The sequence below is a fragment of the Vombatus ursinus genome, unplaced genomic scaffold (assembly GCF_900497805.2).
Source record: "Vombatus ursinus unplaced genomic scaffold, bare-nosed wombat genome assembly UNPS02014894.1, whole genome shotgun sequence".
Classification (NCBI taxonomy): domain Eukaryota; kingdom Metazoa; phylum Chordata; class Mammalia; order Diprotodontia; family Vombatidae; genus Vombatus; species Vombatus ursinus.
Window position 1 is genome coordinate 4,495,265 of NW_020954672.1, and position 17,564 is coordinate 4,512,828.

At 46.7% G+C, this 17,564-nt stretch overlaps 2 protein-coding genes across 6 annotated transcripts; both read left to right on the forward strand.

The window, feature by feature from the left end:
- The first annotated feature begins 81 nt into the window (after nucleotides 1–81).
- Nucleotides 82–8,645, forward strand: IRF9 (interferon regulatory factor 9). Of its 5 annotated transcripts, none has more exons than XM_027843029.1 (9): nucleotides 82–261; nucleotides 1,918–2,098; nucleotides 2,409–2,715; nucleotides 2,959–3,143; nucleotides 3,260–3,347; nucleotides 3,648–3,719; nucleotides 7,298–7,657; nucleotides 8,105–8,220; nucleotides 8,324–8,645. In XM_027843029.1, the coding sequence occupies exons 2-9, from the start codon at nucleotides 1,919–1,921 to the stop codon at nucleotides 8,372–8,374; spliced, it is 1,359 nt and encodes a 452-aa protein (XP_027698830.1). In that variant the 5' UTR covers nucleotides 82–261; nucleotide 1,918; the 3' UTR covers nucleotides 8,375–8,645. The 5 variants fall into 5 exon arrangements, with proteins under 5 accessions (XP_027698830.1, XP_027698831.1, XP_027698833.1 ...); XM_027843030.1 differs by having other exon boundaries at nucleotides 3,010–3,143; XM_027843032.1 differs by having other exon boundaries at nucleotides 86–261; nucleotides 2,409–2,592; nucleotides 3,010–3,143.
- Nucleotides 8,646–11,646: 3,001 nt separating this feature from the next.
- REC8 (REC8 meiotic recombination protein) lies at nucleotides 11,647–17,537 on the forward strand. The gene is made up of 18 exons (XM_027843041.1): nucleotides 11,647–12,497; nucleotides 12,879–12,947; nucleotides 13,160–13,302; nucleotides 13,502–13,577; nucleotides 13,757–13,877; nucleotides 14,253–14,334; nucleotides 14,487–14,566; nucleotides 14,839–15,017; nucleotides 15,118–15,209; nucleotides 15,425–15,507; nucleotides 15,682–15,828; nucleotides 16,189–16,249; nucleotides 16,403–16,539; nucleotides 16,693–16,741; nucleotides 16,819–16,885; nucleotides 17,001–17,126; nucleotides 17,220–17,326; nucleotides 17,429–17,537. The coding sequence occupies exons 1-18, from the start codon at nucleotides 12,442–12,444 to the stop codon at nucleotides 17,518–17,520; spliced, it is 1,767 nt and encodes a 588-aa protein (XP_027698842.1). The 5' UTR covers nucleotides 11,647–12,441; the 3' UTR covers nucleotides 17,521–17,537.
- The last annotated feature ends 27 nt before the right edge of the window (nucleotides 17,538–17,564 follow it).

Genomic DNA, 17,564 nt, shown 5'->3' on the forward strand with positions numbered 1-17,564 from the left:
CCAGGCCCAGGCCCTCCCGCAGCGCCAGTGGCTGGCTCTGGGGTGGCTGGCTCTGGGTCGGGCCCTTTTCCCAGGTCGCTGCTCCCCCCTGGTGGTGGCTGGGTGCCCTGCAGCTGCAGCCCATGTGATTTCGTGGAAAAGGCGGTGCCTAAAGGAAACGAAACGGGACTGTAGGAAGGGGAGGAGAGACAGAGAGCCAGGGAGCCGAGCTGCACCTATCTTTCCCGTTCATCGAGCCAAGGCACCTGACTGCCATCACAGGTAAGGGCGGGCTCCATGCTCTGACTAGGGCATCTGGCTTCTGGAGGAGACATCCAGTCAGTGGGTAGATACCTAGATGCTGCAGGAAGGGACGCCTGGGTTCTAGAGATGGGGGAGGGGAGAAGGGCAGAGAAAGTTCATGTTGAAGAGTGGACTTCCATGCCCAGGCTGGGAGGATCTGGATCCACGAGGCAACGGCTAGGGGTCTGTCACCGGGAGGGTCATTCCCCAGGGAGGGAGGAATAGATGGCACTCAGTCCAGAGGATCCCATCAACCTTTGTTTTTGTTGCCTCTAATGCTGCCCACTTCTAGTGTGACTCCGCCTCCTTTCTCCTCCTCTTCCACCTTTTCACTTTCCCCTATCTCTCCCTTCTCTCCCCTAAGCTTTGAGGGGCAGCCAGCTCCTAGTGTGAAGATTAGTGTGTTCAGATCACAAACTGAGGGGGATATGTATGTAAGAGAACTGAGAATTAGAGGCCCTGGATATGAATTGAGAATGAGGAACAGGCCATGTAAAGGCATAGGGCCAGCTCCAGGAAACGCTCTAGTGAAAGATGAGATCATAATCTAGAACAAAAAAGGGACCTTTTACAAATGAAGAAGCTGAAGCCTAGGGAGAGTAAGGGACTTGTCCAAGGTCTCATAGATAGTATCAGAATCAGGATTTGAACCCCAACCCTCTGAATCCAGAGCCAGGGTTTTTTACACTGTGCCACCTTAGTCCTTCCAGGTTAGAAACTGATCAAAAAGAAGAAAAATCATTTGGTTCTTCTTCCCTACGAATAGTGACATGAAAAGGCCCTAACTCTAAATATAGACTCTGAATTTTGTCCCAAATAGAATTACCTAATTTGGGACTGTGGATAAAAACAGTTTTCCATAATTTCTATTGATGATGAAATCAAAATGGTTGAAATTTGAATAGTTCAGAGGCTTTTATTCCAGAGTCTTCAGCAGTGGTTTATAGTATGAAAAGAGGTTTCCAGGAATGAGGAGACAGCTGGCACAGACAGAGGGCTGGTTTTGGGGTAAAGATTAACTTGTAAAAAAAAGTTGTGGAGGCCATATTGCCCCACTAATCTGTTCAGGCACTTTTCCTTGGTGGGAATAATGCACAGTACATAGACACAAAGAGAGTAAGTTGAATTACCAATGATATTCACATGTCTGCTCTTTCTGCCTTATTCCTCAATCTGGTGAAGTACCAACTTCTGTACTGGTGAATGGTGGTATTTAGTTGTGGGAAAGTCCCATAGCCAATCTGACAATTTATGAATCACAAAATAACAATAAATCTCTAGCTTAAAAAAAATAACTTGTAAGCCTGGGATCTCATATTACTAGGCAGCATGGTATAATGAATATGAGTACTCAATTTGGGATCAGGAAGATTGTGGTTGAGTTCAAATCTTGCCTTAAGACAACTAGCTGTGTGACTCAGGGCAAGTCACCTAACTTGTCTCAGTCTCCGTTTGTTCATCTGTAAAATGGGGATAATAATGGCACTTACCACATTTCATATTGCACATTATAGCACTATGTAAACATGAATTGTAAATTATAAATGCCCACCATTGCTGCTGTTGATGTTATTTCTGCTACATTTCTTAAGTTCCCATCTTCTTTCTTCTGATGTTTCTAATTGGTCCCTCTAGGATGGCATCTGGCCGGGCTAGAAGTACTCGAAAACTTCGTAACTGGGTTCTGGAGCAGGTAGAGAGTGGGAAGTTCCCAGGAGTGTGCTGGGATGATGCAGACAAGACCATGTTTCGCATCCCTTGGAAGCATGCAGGCAAGCAGGATTTCAGAGAAGAACAAGATGCTGCCTTCTTCAAGGTAAAAGAGCTTGTAGATCCCTTTCCAAGCCCCGCACTATTGAGGGCCACGAACTGGGCATGGAGAACTTTTTTTCCAAAGAGCTGAAAGACCTAGACGTGGTCTTTTCTGAAGAATCTGGAGATAGCCTTTTCTGAGTGTAAGGGACAACTAGAAATTGCCCTTTCTGACAGCTGGGTGGTGGGGAAGCCTGAGTATTTTCCATATTATCTATGTTCCATTTGAAGGGGTGAATCCGTTAAGTTGTTAAACGCATTAAGTTGAGAGGGGACCTTGATAATCATCCCCATTTCCTCCCTCCCTTCTTTAGGCCTGGGCAATATTCAAAGGGAAGTATCGGGAAGGAGACCAAGCAGACCCTGCTGCCTGGAAGACGCGCCTTCGGTGTGCCCTCAACAAGAGTCCTGAATTTGAGGAGGTCCCAGAGCGAGGCCACATGGAGGGGCCCGAGCCCTACAAGGTGTACCGGCTCCTGCCTTCTGGCACCCTTCCTGGTGACTACTGCCCCCCATGCTCCCTAGTCCCCATCCTTGGAAACAATGTAAGCCACACCCTGAGAGGTGGTTGGCAGGCATCTGGGGAGTCTGATTCATCTTTGCCCAGGGCAGAGCCTTCAGGTAATAATGAGAGTCACATTTTTATAGCACTCAGGTTTACAAAGTACTTTTCGCCCTGTGAGGTAGGTAGCATAAATACCATTCTACTCACCTTAACAGATGAGGAAACTGAAGCTCAGAAAGGTGTGAAGTGACTTGCCGAGGGCCTCATGGTAGCCTAAGCCACGTCTTCTGACACCAGTGTTGCTTTTTACTCTCTCACTCCCAGATATTCTCCCATCTTGGCATTTTTTCCCTTTGTAGATCCATCCTCAACCCCCACTCCAGGCCCTGACCCCTCTGGTGCTTCCACAGCCCCACAAGCTATCCAGAAACTTCGGCCAAAGAGAAACCACACTTCAGTATCCTCGGAGGAAGAAGATAACGTAGAGAATAAGCGGAGATGTATCCTTAGCCTGCCCTCGCTGCAGAACTCCCCCGGAATCATGGTGAGCTCCAGGGATAGGGTGTAAGGAAGGGCACGAGCTTGGCAGCCCAGGTTTAAATCAGAGGTTTAAATCAGAAGGGAGTCTTTGTTGCTGATGGAGCCATTCTCTGACCTTAGGTTCCAACTAAGCGACCCAGCAGCAGCTTTCAGCACATGGATGATTCTGGTATTGGGAGCAACAGTAACAGCCCTGAGCCCCATGAAGGTAGTTCCCCTGCCCCATTCCTCCTTCCAACCAATTCAGACTTTCTACAGCCAGACCACCCTGAACTCTCCTGATCTCATCTGGTGTACTTAGTCCTGACAGCCTGTGTGACCTTAGAAAAGTCAGTTAACCTCTCTCAGTATCATTTCTCATCTGTAAAACGAGGATGCTGGATTGTATATATGACCTCTAAAGTTCCTTCCAGCTCTAAATATCAATCCCATCATCTTAATGAAATTCCTAGTTGGCCCTTATTTTTCCTATATACTTATTAGAACTTTCTCTCCTTCTCTTGCATAGTTGCTGACTCTGCTGATGTCACTTTACAAGATAATCTAGAAATCCTCCAGTTGTTTCCCCTTTCAGATGCAGGTAAATACATTCTAAACCCCATGGCCTTTCCCTTCCCTGACTCCTCCCCACCCTTCTCCTTTTGATCTACTTTTTACAGCCCCTATACATTCTGCCTTCTAACCTTTCCTTCTAGATACCTCTGTAGCCAGAGGCAAGTGATTCCCTGTGTGGTTGGGTTCTCAGGGTACCCTTAGAAGGTACTTCTGCTCTGTTGAACAATTTTTGAGTGGATGAATTTGTCAAAGGAGGGAGTGTAGAGAGAAAGGAGGAAAGCCTCTTGAGAAACATTAAGGGATCTGAAAGAGATAATCAGTGAAGACAGTAAGCTAGCATTTATTAAGTGCCTTCTGTGTGCCAGACACTGTGCTAAACCCTGGAGATACAAAGAAAAGCAAAAAAAGCAGTCTCTGCTGTCAAGGAGCTTACAGTGTCCTGTGGGAAACAACATACAAACAACTGTGTACAAACAAGATATATACAGGATATATTTGGGGTAGTCTCAGAGGAAAGGTGCAAAGAGTACAGAGGATGGGGAAAGGTATATTGTACAAGTTGGAACATTAAGTGAGACTTGAAAGAAACCAAGGAAGCCAAGAGTTGGAGATGGGGAAGGAGAGAGTTACTGGCATGGAGGACTAGCAGTGAAAATACTTGAAGTTTGGATATGAAGTATCTTCTGCATGGAATAGTAAGAAGGCCAGTGACATTAGATTGGAGAGTACATGGAGGGGAGTAACATATTAGGAGGCTAGAAAGATAAGAAGGGCTTATGAAGACTTATGAAGGACTTTAAAAGTCAAACAGAAGATTTAAAATTTCATCTTGGAGATAATAGACAACTACTAGAGTTTATATATAGGAGGATGACTTGTTTAAACCTGCCCATCAGGAAGATCAGTTTGACAGTGGAGTAGGGGTTCAATTAGAGTGGGGAGAGAATAGAGACAAGGAGACCAACCAGCAGGTACTGAAATAGTCCAGGCGTGAGGTGATGAGGGCCTGAACCAGGGTACAGGCAGTGTCAGAGGAGAGAAGGGGTATATAAGATACAACAAATGGTGTGAAGGTAAAATGGACAGGACTTGGCAACTGATGAGAGATGGGAAATGAGAGAGAATGACGAGTCAAGGATGACACCTAGGTTGTGAGCCTGGTGACCGGGAGGATGGTAGTACCCTCAGCAGTGATAAGTAAGTCAGGAAGACAGAGGGGTTTTGGAGAAAAGATAACAAGTTCAGTTTTGGATATGTTGAGTTTAAGATGTCTATAGGACATCTAGTTTGAGTTGTTGGAGGTTGGAAGTCTTGAAGGAAGCAGTAGGAGATGGGAGGCTGGAGGCTGTGAAAGAGGTTAAGCCTGGACAAGTAGGTCTGAGAGTCATCTGCACAGAGATGATAATTGAATCCATGGGAGCTGATGAGATCATCAAATGAAATAGTATAGAGGGAGAAGAGAAGAGGAATCGGAATAGAGCCCTGAGGGGCACCACCAGGCATGACCTGGATGAAGATCCAGCAAAGGAAACGGGTGATCAGATGGTAAAAGAAATGAGAGCAGTGTATCGAGTAGAAGAGAGTAATTGACAGTGTCAGAGACTGCCAAGACTTCAAGAAGGAAGAGGATAGAGAAAAGGCCATTGGATTTGACAACTAAGAGATCACTAGTAGCTTTGGAGAGAGCAGTTTCAGTTGATGATAAGGTCAGAAGCCAGACTGGAGTGTTAAGAGTGATAAGAAAGAAAGTGGAGACACCTTTGTAGGCATCTTCAATAAGTTTAGCCACAAAAGGGAAGAGAAATGTTGCACAATAACTAGTGAGAATGGGTGGATCAAGTGAAGGGTTTTTGAGGGCAGGGGAGATGTGGAAATGTTTGTAGTCAGTAAGGAAGCCTATAGGAAGAGGTTAAATACAAGTGAGAGAGTAGGGATGATAGAGGGGCAGTATACTAGAGAAGATAGATACAGTGAGATCGCTTTTGCAGATTTGCCTTGACAAGGAGAAGTCCCATCTCTTTATGTGAGACAGGGTGAAAGAGAGAGTGGCAGAAGACATCTGTGTGATATGTGAAAAGGAAGCAGGAGAGAAGGGAGCCCTCTATACATGGCCTCAATTTTTTCATTGAAATTTGAGGCCAAATTCTCAGCTGAGAGAATTTAGAGAGGGGGAGCTATAGGAGGTAGTTTGTCCTCTAAGAGAAGACTAGGTAGAGGAGATAAGAAGAGGAGCATGGAATTGGAGATTGGAGAAATAGAAGGGACCTTAGATATTACTTCCTAATTTGATAGATTAGGAAAGCAAAGATTAGAAAAGTGAGATGATTTGTCCTAAGTTGTGTAGCTATCAGAGTTAGGACCAGAACCCCAAATCTCCTACTTTCCAGTTTGGTACATTACTTCCTTGTCTTCTACTAATATCTCAGTGCAGATGATACAGCTTTCTGTTTGTCCTGATCGCTTTCCTGAATCCTAGATTGGCATATTCTTCCACCTATCAGACTTCTCCCCCGTATGTCCCACTGGTGTCTCAAATTCAACACTCAGCATGTCTAAAACCAAAGTTATCTTTACCCTGCACGTACTCCTCTTCAGTCTCAATTACTCTATCTGTGGTACCACCTGGTTGGGATTATTTTTTCACCCTTCTCTCCCCCTCAGCTCCCATATCCAGTCATTCACCAAGGGTGAATGCTATTGACTCCATCTCTACGGGCTCTGTGTTCTCCTTATTCCAACTGCTAACATCTCATTACCACCCACATGAACTATTGCAGTAGCCTCCTAACAGGTTTTCCTGCCTCTGCCTTCTTCCTCTGCCTGTCCTTCATACCTTGGCCAGAATAGGCATTCTTGAAATCATTAGTGCTTCTTTGCATACTGAATAAAGTTCACACTTCATTGCTGGGTGTTCAAGTCCTTCCCTCTACAATCTGACACACCCCGCCTTTCCAGACTTATTAAATATCTCTCCGTTCCTTGTAGTCTACTCTCTGGCCAAAAGGGAATACTCTGCCCTATGCTCTCCCAGCTGACTACTGTGCTCGTGCTATTGCCTTCTAGGTCTGTAATGTCCTATATCCTACCTCAGCCCCTCGACTCACAAACTCTAATCCCCTTTGCCTGTTGATTTCCTGCCCATCCATTAAAACCCAATTCAAACACCACATCCTCAAAGAAGTCTTTCCTCCTTCCTTTATGGCCACATAGCACTTTGTTTTGCATCTTTCTAATGCACTTCTGACCTAGAAGTGTGTATTATACCTATATATATTTGTGTCTTATCCCCCAAGAGACTATGAGGGCAAGGTATATGTCCTAGCTATACTTTTTTTCCCCCAAAGTGCCTAGTGCAGTATTTTGCAAAAAGTAAGTGTTTGAGGATAATTGAGCACTTTTTCAACCTTAAAATGCTATAAAATTGTGAGGATATTATTGTTATTTTATGTGTTTCTTGAATGAACAAACAGTCAAATGACTGAACCTTTCCAGACTTCCTTACCTATAAAATGAGGTTAGACTACCTTTTAAAATTTTAGCTCCTTAAGTGTATGAATCCATCTCTAGTGTGCTGTATCTTTTTTTTTTCTCTCCTCTCTCCAGATTACTCGCTTTTGCTCACCTTCCACTACAGTGGGCATTTGGTTGGAAAGACTGAGGTATATGGCCCTGACTGCCGCCTTGTAGCCAAATCTTCAGGATCCCAGAATAACATAGAGCAGGTGGTGTTGCCTTCTGCCAGTGTACTATCTGAACCAGCTCTTCAGGTATCCACAGAGAACCTCCTGAACCAATTTGACCGTGGCATCTTGGTAGCTAGCAATGCCCGAGGTCTCTTTGTGCAGAGCCTCTGTACCATCCCAATTTCCTGGACTGGGCCCTGCACCCCATCTGGGCCTGGACCCCATCTGCTACAAGACAAAAAATGCATAGAGGTCTTTAGTCCTGCCAAATTCTTCCAAGGTGAGAACCATTCTACTCTAACCCAGTCTTAACCCTAAGGGCCCTGACCACTACCCCCTCATCTTGGGAGTATCCTAATTTTTAGAGTCCTGCTCCCTCCCTGCTGTCAGTCCTGTGGTGTTCCTGGGCCTGTGACTGTTGCCATCCTGAGTTCCTTCACTCCCTAGCTTCTCCATGAGCCTAAACACCAATCCTGTGAGACCCTGGGCTGGTTGGGCTAAGGCATGGTGACCAGGGGATCATATTGCCTCTCATTCTATGTATTTTCCTTCCTTTGATTCCTGCCTGTCCCCTCCTTTTCTCTTTTCATTGTTTCTGATTTTCTCTCCTTTTTCTTTATCTCCTTATCTTTCTTCCTCCATCACTTCACTCCTTTCCCATACCCTATCCTCACTCTCTTGCTCTCCATTACTTCCTCTCTCAAATTTCTTTCTCTCTTACCATTAGACCTAGACCAATACCACAAGGGCCTGGCCCCACCCCCTAAGTTCCAGGTGACCCTAAATTTTTTGGAGGAGCACGGTGGTCCTGAATATACTCATAAGAATCTCATCACAGTCCAGGTAGTATCACTATCTGGGATTGGGTGTAGTCTCTGGGATGAGAAGGGATTCTTCCAGAATGAATAAAGGTTGGACTCACTGATGTCTGTTCTTCCTGGTACAGATGGAGCAGGCGTTCGCCCGATACTACTGTAAACTGGACTTGTATAAATGAAGAATGTTCCGTTCCCTTGGCATCTGTTACACTGGTCTTCCTCTTCCTTTCCTTTAACTCTAAAGGGTATAATGTTCTTTCTGTGCCCTTCTAGTTGGTGTTGGTGCCTTCTATGAGTTGTATCACCATGCTTGGGTAGTTTGATAAGGTGGTAGGAGGTCCCTGGGAAATCCCAACAGCTCAAACTCACACTGCCCTTCAGTTCCAAACCCTAAAAATAACTGTAGATTCACTGTCTAGGTTTTTGAATAAAGTTTTATTGAAAATGAAATTATCTGATTTATTGGGAGAAGATTGCTATATCAGGGAAAAGCAGGTATGGTCAATGGAGAGTCAGGAGAGGAAGCATCTTATTTAAAACCAGGGGTTCTTAACCCAGAACCCATGGAGGATAGATATCAGGTGTTTAATCAACTTGGAACTTTTAAAATACTCCGATAATGGTATTTCAATAGAAGTGTAATCCTATGTATTTTATTTTATGCATTTACAAACATTCAGAGAAGGACCCATAGGCTTCAATGGACTACCATAATACACATAAAAAAAGGTTAAGATTTAATTTGATTTAAACCAGGGATGGGGAACCTGCACCCTCAAGGCCACATGTGGCCCTCTAAATCTTCAAGTGAGGCCCTTTGATTGAATCTAAATTTCACAGAACAAATCCCTTTAATAGAAAGGGATTAAGGGGATTTGTTCTGTGAAGTTTGGGTTCAGTCAAAGGACCGTACTTGAGCATCTAGAGGGCCACAAGTGGCCTTGAGGGCGCAGGTTCCCCACCCCTGATTTAAACTCTTATCTATTGGGGATCAGAAAACTTGGGTTCTCTTCCTGATCACACCTACCCATCACCCCAATCACATCTCATATTTCTATATTCACAGAAGTCCTTGGGACTAGCCCTATATACATCACAGTCGCATACAAGCCACTAAAGACCAAAGTGGGAAGGTCATCTGCCCAGAGTGGGCAGATGGTGGGCCAAGGGATAAGTTCTAGAAGCAAAAATAGGTATGCCGGTCTTCTGTGAGGCAGTTAGTCAATACACATTTAAGTGCCTACTCTGTGCTTATTGCTAGATTAAAAAAAAAAAAGGGCAAGAGACAGTTCCTCCCTGCTCTTAAGGAGCTTACAACCCAATGGGGTAATCAGTATGCAAACAGCTGTTTATAAAGAAGCTATATATAGGATACCTTGGACATAATCTGTAGAATTAAGGAGAATCAAGAAAGGCTTCCTGTTGAAGGGATTTTAGCTGTTATTTTGAGGGAAGCCAGGAGGCAGAGATAAAGAGGTAGAGAATTACAGGCCTGGGTGACAGCCAGTGAAAAGGCCCAAGTCAGGAGATAAATTATCTTGCACAAGCAATGATATCAAGGAGGCTGGTGTCACTGGATCACAGAGTGTATAGGAGGGTGTAATATGTAAGAAGACTGGAAAGGTAGGAAGAGCTTTCAGTATCAAACACGAGTTTATATTTGATCTTGGAGGTGATAGGAAGCCATTAAAGTTTACAAAGAAGTGCCATGGTCAGAACTGCCTTTTAGGAAGGATGGAATGGAGTGGGGAAAGTCTTGTAGCAGTAAGACCAACCAGCAGTAGTCCATGTCTTCTGCACCGGGGTGCTGAGGACCTGCACCAGGGTGATGGCAGTGTCTGAGGAGAGAAGGGAAGAGATGCTATGATGACAAAATCAATATATTGGTCTTGGGTAAGAGTGAGGAGTCAAGGAGGACACCTAGATTTTGAACCTGGGTGACTGGGAGGATGGTAGTGTCCTGAACAGTAATAAAGAACTTAGGAAGAAGGGAGAGTTTGGAGGAAAAGATAATGAGTTCAGTTTTTGATATTGAGTGTAAGATGTCTAGGGAATATCTAGCTCAAGATATTCAATAGGCAGTTGGAGATGCAAGACTGCAGGTCCCAAGGGAGGTTAGGGCTGGAGATCAAATAAAAAAGATGAGCTGCCAATGAGGGGATGAAGAAAAACGTGCCCTTGCTTTCTTTGTGAGGAACATCATATATTCTATCAGAGCTAGTTGTCACATTGGTTAGTAATGCTGAACAGCCTTTTGTCTCTTATTCTTTGTTACAAGGGATGGCATTCTGTGGAAGGAGGAGCAATATGTTTAGAGATGAAAGTGATATAGAAATAAGAGATCAATTAAAAAATTTTAAGAGAGAAGAAAAAGATGGGATGGTCAAGTGTTGAGAGGGAGGCATAAATGATGGACGGCTCACATGTTCCATTGGTATCCTCTCCATGTCAAGAGAACCTGAGGAAGAAGCCCAGCATGTTGGGTGGACTCTGGGACAAAATTATGAGCTCAAATTGCACAAGAAACTGGCAAAGATTGAGTTTCCTCTACATCACTGGAGGGAATGCCCATGTGGATGAGATCACAGATTAACTGGGAGTACAGACATTACATAAATTGGCACACTTACTTTCACGTTACAGGAATGGGTTAAAATTCTGTGGTGGTTTTTGTCTTCTCTGACCTGTCCCCCTGACCTTGCAATCATCCTCATATCTTTGGCAGTTACAAGGCTCCTCATTTGGTTCTTTACTATTACTTTGTTTCATTTCTGCATCAGTTTAAGAGTAGAACACCCACCCTGGGGATTACATTATGCTAGATTCTACAGGGTCTCAAATAGAGTAACTTTGCTAGTCTTGGTCTCTTAATTTTTAAAATCCAGAGTAGCTGCCAGTGTTGTCCACTTATACAGGACCCTGTGATCATCTATGCAGTCTATATGCTTTTCAGTCCCAATTAGACTGTAGGTTTCTTGAGGACTGGCCAGGATGTTGTATCCCTGGAATCTAACAGAGTTGGCGCTTTAATAAATACATTTGGATGGATAGATTGGTTATTCTCAGTAACCCACATGGGTTACTGAACACAAAGCGGTATTCTCAGTAATTATTAAATAAATTCCTGATGTGGGGTGAATGGAAGGACACGAAGCTAGGTCCCGGGGGCCAATCACAGATGGCATCCAATTGTCCTTAGCTTCTCTATTGGCTGGGAAGGATTTGTTACCAAGCCCGCGGCCCCAGAGGCAGGACACAGTCATTCTGCGCCTATTGGTCAGTCAGGACTCCCCAGATGACTGGAACGTCAGTTGTGTCACTAGGCGTTGGGTGGGCGGAGAAGGAAGAATGCAAGAACAGAAGCTGATTGGCCAGCCAGTCCTTCCGAGGAGTATTTCTGATTGGCCACCACGCTTCACCCCAGGGCTGCGGGACCCGGGCAGCTGAGAGGCTGAAGTTCAGATCTAGAAGCTCCAGGAGAAGCGAACGCTGCTTCTTGGCATCTGTGCCTGATTGGCCGTTCCCAGGAGGGCCATCATCCAATCAGAAGAGGCCGGAGAGGGAGGGAGTGCGCCACCTGCAGTCGGCATCCATCTAGTGGACAGGCAGGACTGGGCAATCTCGCTGCGAGTCTCTCCACGCTGTGCCTCGCCTCCGCTCCCGGACACCCAAACCCCACAACTTGGGGGCCTGGAGGAGAGTCTGTTATTAGGGGTGGGGGACCAGCTTTCATCTTGAAGCTGGGCAGCACCAGGTGGCACACAGGATTTCCCACCTCCCCTCCTGGGGTTGAGACAGCTCACCTTCCGCCCCCACGAGGCAGCATCTCCTAGCCAAAACCCCCTTGGGGGTTCAGAGTGAATGGCCGGAGCTGGGTTAGGACACTGTCCCTCCTGACTTCATCTTTCAGGGGTGTGGGAAGCCACCTCCCTGTCCTCTGGAAGACAGCCTCTAGTTTCTTTGTAAATGTATTTCACCCTGTTTTCCCTACAACTCTATCTATATAGTGTCTAGAGAAATTATATACACCTATTCGCAGTTCTCTTTTCGTAGCTCTATATCTTGATAAATCTACTTATCTATGTACAGACCCATTTACCTATTTGTGTGCCCAAATCTTTATTGAATTAGTGGGGAGAGCTTCCTTTGTAACTCATAGCTACCAAGGATCTAGGAAACGCAGCCCCCTGAAAAGGTTTAGAGTACAGGTTCAGAAAGGTGGGGGACAGAAGACTGGAACGAGAAGATGTTCTACTACCCAAACGTGCTTCAGCGCCACAGTGGTTGCTTTGCCACTATCTGGTGAGGGGGTATAGGGGGTTTGTGGGGGAGGAAGCTGGGAGCAGCTGAGAGAGCGGGGTGGGAGTGAAAAAGAAAGACTGGAGAGTCAGGGGACTAAGATTCTTTCCCTGCCTCTGCCTCTAACCCTCGGTGTGATCTGGGCAAGTCACTAGCTCTTTACACCAAAGTTTCCTCATCTGTAAAAGAAGGTGGTTGGACTAAATCTCTAAAGGGTCCTTTCCATCTTTGATTCTCTGTGAACTTGGTAAGGGAGGCCCCTCCTGCAGGGCGCTCTCCTTGCCAAGGCTTCCCCAACTAGGTTGGTTCATGTGCTTGTGCTCTTGGAGTGACATATTAGAAACCGTAAAGGTGACTGATTCTTCTACTCCTGTCTATTCCTAGGCTGGCAGCAACAGGTGGCATAAGGCTAGTGAAACGTGAGTACCTGAAGGTGGACGTGGTGGAGACATGGTAAGAGCCCCTGCAATTCAAGGGACTGGGGTGAGAGGAAAGTAGATTAGAGATGAGAACTGTTACTATTTGGGGACCGAGGTGGGGGAGGAAAACTGAGGTTTATTGTTTGGGAAAATGCTAGGACAAGGAACACAGTGATTGAGGGCTGGAGGCAGGGACGTTGGCAATCATTTGGAGATTCAGCAGGTAAGGCTATTGCTCCCCCACAGTGAGAAGATCCTGCAGTATATTCTGGTGCAAGTACAGCCATCTCTGCCAGGTGTTCCCAGGCCCCGCTTCTCCCTTTATCTCTCTGCCCAGCTCCAGTTTGGTGTTATCCGTGTCTATTTCCGCCAATGCCAGTACCTTGTGGGTAAGGTGGCGAGGGGGGATGGGAAAGATGGTAAAGTCAGGGAGATGAGGAGGCAGGTTACCTCAGAGGGCTCAGGGCTGGCTGGGTGGGCTGAGAAAGCTGAAGGGCAGGAGTGCCACGGGAGGAGACAAGCAGACTTAGAAGGTGAGGCAGTTTGTTCTCTGCCTTCTCACTTTCTGTGCCCCTACCCATCCCACAGAGGATATTCAGCATATCCTAGAGCGCCTACACCGAGCCCAACAGCAGATCCGTATTGACATGGTGGAACCAGATGTGTGAGTACTTAACTTCAAATTAGGTAGTACCATTCCAAGGCCAGGGATGTGGAACTTTTCCCAACTCAACTTTGCGCCAACTCCTTCCATCTCTATCCTATCCCTGCCTCCTCCTGACCGTAGTTTTGGTCTTATCCTGGTCCATCCTTTCCCTCTTTGTCTAACTACTTCTCACACAGATCCGGTCTCCTACTGCCTGATCCCCTGACCACAATGGAGGCCTTGGAAGATGCCCCTGACCCCTTCTTTGGAGTGATGGCCATTGACCCTTACCTTCCTAGTCCCCTTGGTATCCCACAGGTATGTATGAGACTCTTAGCAATACCACAAATTAGCTTCCACAGTGTTGGTGCTATGTCAAACTAGCTGCCTGGGGTGGGAAGCCAGCTACTTACTGGTCTTTACTATTATAGCCCATGTATAGGTCTTCCCCTGTCTAGGCATGAAATAGTGCTGTGACCCTGCCTAAACCCACCTAGGCAACACCTAGCTAGTAGTATTCTGTGTGGAACAGAAACTCATCTTATGAATAGTTACCTGGTAACATATGTAGGGTTGGGATTGGGAGAAAAGGTGCATACATTAAGGGGGCTTTAGTATTTTCTGTTAAATACCATATGGTGAACAGGGCAGGAAGCCCATGACTAAACCATATGCTTGGGGCTTTGCCTAAAGGTTCGACACCTCTTGGAAGCCCCAACCCCTGAGAGGATTCCGAAAGAGCCCCCTCCTGAGGTCTACCCTGAACCCAGGAAAGGTGAGCAGTTTCCTGGTTCCTATGGGGCCAATTAGGTGACCAGAGAATCATCTTTCTGGGAAGGGACATAGGAAGGCACATTGGGGCTGTGGGACTATACTTAGAACCACAAAGTCAACAGGGGTGGTACTGACATCATCTCCTTCTCTCAGAAATATCCCCCATCACTGTCCTGCCTCCTGAAACCATCACCCTTAGGGAGGCAGAGCCAATCCATGTGCTGCACATTGAGGTGAGCAGGATTCTAGAATTGGAGGCCTAGAAATAGAGGGCAATCATCTCCCTTCCCTGAACTTGAGAGAATAGACAGGCTTCTGAATTACCCTGCCACTCTTCCTCACCCATCTAATTTTCCCAACATGTCCTCCCACCCATGAATGGGCTATTTCTAGTTTTAGCTTGGGCCTAATCCCAATTGATGTCTACTTGACTCTCCTTTCCTTGCAAATGTGCTTATTTTGCCCAGGGAAGAAATGCATTCATTCCCAAGTACTGTCTCCACAGGGTGAGCGGGACCTACCAGAAATCTCCAATCATGACCTGGACCTGCTGATGGCTGCGGAGGATGAAGCTATTTTGTTTGAGGAAAAGGCCAAAATCTCTGTCTTGGTTCCAGCTGTAGAAATTTCCCGTGTCCCTGAGCTAGAAATAACTCCTAGGCTATCTCCACCACCTCTGGCACGGTAAGCGGGCCAAAGCAGGGTTTCATGTCAGGAGCTGAGTGAATTTGGGGGTGGGTGGCAGTTCAAAGCTAGGAGGTCCAATTCTTAACTTTGCCTCCAGGATTCTGGAGGTGGCAGAGCCCCTCCCAGAGAAGGAACTAGTCCCTGAAGAGCTTGGGTTACTGGTCCCAGAGGCTGCTCCTCCACCCCCAGGTGAGTGGCCCTCCCTGTCTTTTCACTGCCTCTCAGTTCCCAAAAGCCTAATATTTTACTGCTTTAGCTCTCTGGGGAAGTCCTCCTTCCCAGATGCTTAAAGTACTTAATAGTTCCAGCTCTCTCTATCCCTACCTACACTTAAGGAAGTTGGGATGTTCCAAGGGTGGGCAAAGTTTGGAGCAGAACCAGAACTCCTAGGGTGCTCTTGGCAGGTGAGATCCCAACTACAGAGCTACTTCTGCCCCGGATGCCCAGCCCTTTGGAGCCTTCAGTTCAGGTCCCCAGCAGCCCTGAAGTAAGTACTGCACCCCACCCCCCTATCCCTAAGCCCTTGGGCATTTCCCTTTCCTTTCCCACTGGTTCAGCCTTCTATCACCTTTTGGGAGCTTCTATTAAGAGTCTTGGGGGAATCTGAGTCAGGCTAGTAGGTAAACTACAACGGTAACAGATGCCTTGTTCCCTGAAACAGCTGATTCTCCCAGAGCTGTTCCCACCACCTCAGCCTCCACCCTCCCGTCGCCCACTCCGGTTTCAGTTGTATGATGAAGAGACCCAGATTACTCGAGAGGAATTCCAAAAGCAAGTTGTACAAACCCGTGCCCACACCTGGGACTGTGTGAGTATGGGGCAAGACTACTGTTGGGTAATGACAGAAGGCAGTCATGGGATTGCAAGGCTTTAAGGTGACAAAAGAAGGGGATAAAACTTGAGGATCCAAGAGAGAAGGCAATACAAAGCTACTTCTAGCCCCTGCCCAAATGATACAGCGGAGGTAATAACATAAGCCCACCATCTGAAGACAGGAGGGGCAGAGGGAAGATTTGGAGCTAAGGGATGGGGGCTGAGATGCCAATCTCTGCCACTTACAACCTATGTGACGCTGGAAAGGTGACCGATTCCTCATGGAGGAGACTGGCCCAGATGATGGAGGCCCTTTCAACTTTAAATCTGTGACCTTCCTTTCTCTTCCATGTAGCCAATGGTCCAGCCTTCCAGGCAGATGAGCCCTACAGAGCTCCTGAGAACACCAGTTTATGGTAACAGTGGTGGAATAGGGTTGGGGGATGCTAGGAAGTAGAGAATGAAGTAGAGCTCTAATTCCATCTTACACATATGTGCAACAACCTAGACCTTAATCCTTCAGCTCCCAGGCCACAAATTCTTGTCTAACCTCCCTCCTTTGTTCCCAGCTGGATGGCTACACCCAGAGCTACTAGGTCTCTGGACTCACTGTGCCCGGGTCCCCCCAAAGGAGCTCCGATATCCTGAGTCTATAATTGAGCAGTTGGAGGAAAGGAGAAAGGCTGAGATTATCAGTGAAATAGAGGTGCCTGGTCAACTCCATTCATCACAAAATGATCCCTTCAAATCCTTAGGCCAAATCTTTGGGGTTTAGATTATGGGAAAGGCCCAATGCACTACACCAAGTACAGACCCTCCTGGAAATGTTCATTATATTGCCCCTGTCTCTCACTCTTAGACTCTTCGAGAAGCCCAAGAGCCCAGTGGTCCCCTACTACCGTCTTCAGGTAAAGGTTGGGAGAATGAGAGTGAGTGGAAATGACTTGAAGGAATAGACCCTCTCAGACCATTTCCCCCACAACAGAACTGTCCTTGGAGACTACAGAGGAAGAGAGGTCCCGCCTCAGTTTGATTCCCCCTGAGGAGAGGTGGTAAGGGGCAAGGATAGTAAGGGAAGAAAGCTTGGTGGGAGGGGAGGGAAGAGAACCTTGCTCTCCTGTTGCCAGTATGATTGCCACCTCCCAGGTGACACCTGTGTCCTCCAAGGGGCTTAGGTGAGGTGGAGGTGGAGGTGCCTGTGCTGCCTGTGGTTCCTGAGCTACCAGAACTGCCTGAACTCCCCTTGCAGTTGACCCCAGATCTGCTACAACTCTCCCCAGAGGCTATGCAAAGGTACTGATGGAACAGGGAGAAGAGAGGAGGAAGATATGAGCAGACCCAAAGAGCTCCATGGTATTAAACTCAATGTTTCTTGACCCCCGGCAGGGCCATCATATTAGAGTTACAGGCTTCAGGAGAAATCGATTTCAACAACCTGATTCCTCCCTCTGCCCCCCGCCTGGTGGTTGCTCGTGTCTTCTACTTGCTCCTGGGTGAGCTAAGGGTGTGTGGAGGGAGTGGCAAGGCAGAGGGAGCAGAGTAGCTGGGCCCAGGAGCTTCCCTATTACAATCTCCCCACTCTCCATCTTTTTCAGTGCTATCAATGCAGCAGGTTCTGCATGTGGAACAAGAAGAGCCCTACGGCAGCCTCCTCATCCGGCCAGGGCCTCGGTCCCACCACCATTAGAGAGGTCCATCTCCTTGGATGTAGCAGGAGATTGAACATATTCA

Bases quoted from the DNA above. Each gene is read 5' to 3' on its own strand.
- IRF9 (XM_027843028.1), top strand. From the start codon at position 1,895: ATGTTTCTAATTGGTCCCTCTAGGATGGCATCTGGCCGGGCTAGAAGT. The intron at 2,099-2,408 runs GTAAAAGAGCTT...TCCCTTCTTTAG, and splicing joins AAGATGCTGCCTTCTTCAAG to GCCTGGGCAATATTCAAAGG. The intron at 7,658-8,104 runs GTGAGAACCATT...TCTTACCATTAG, and splicing joins TCCTGCCAAATTCTTCCAAG to ACCTAGACCAATACCACAAG.
- REC8 (XM_027843041.1), top strand. From the start codon at position 12,442: ATGTTCTACTACCCAAACGTGCTTCAGCGCCACAGTGGTTGCTTTGCC. The intron at 12,498-12,878 runs GTGAGGGGGTAT...GTCTATTCCTAG, and splicing joins GGTTGCTTTGCCACTATCTG to GCTGGCAGCAACAGGTGGCA. The intron at 15,829-16,188 runs GTGAGTATGGGG...TCTTCCATGTAG, and splicing joins GTGCCCACACCTGGGACTGT to CCAATGGTCCAGCCTTCCAG.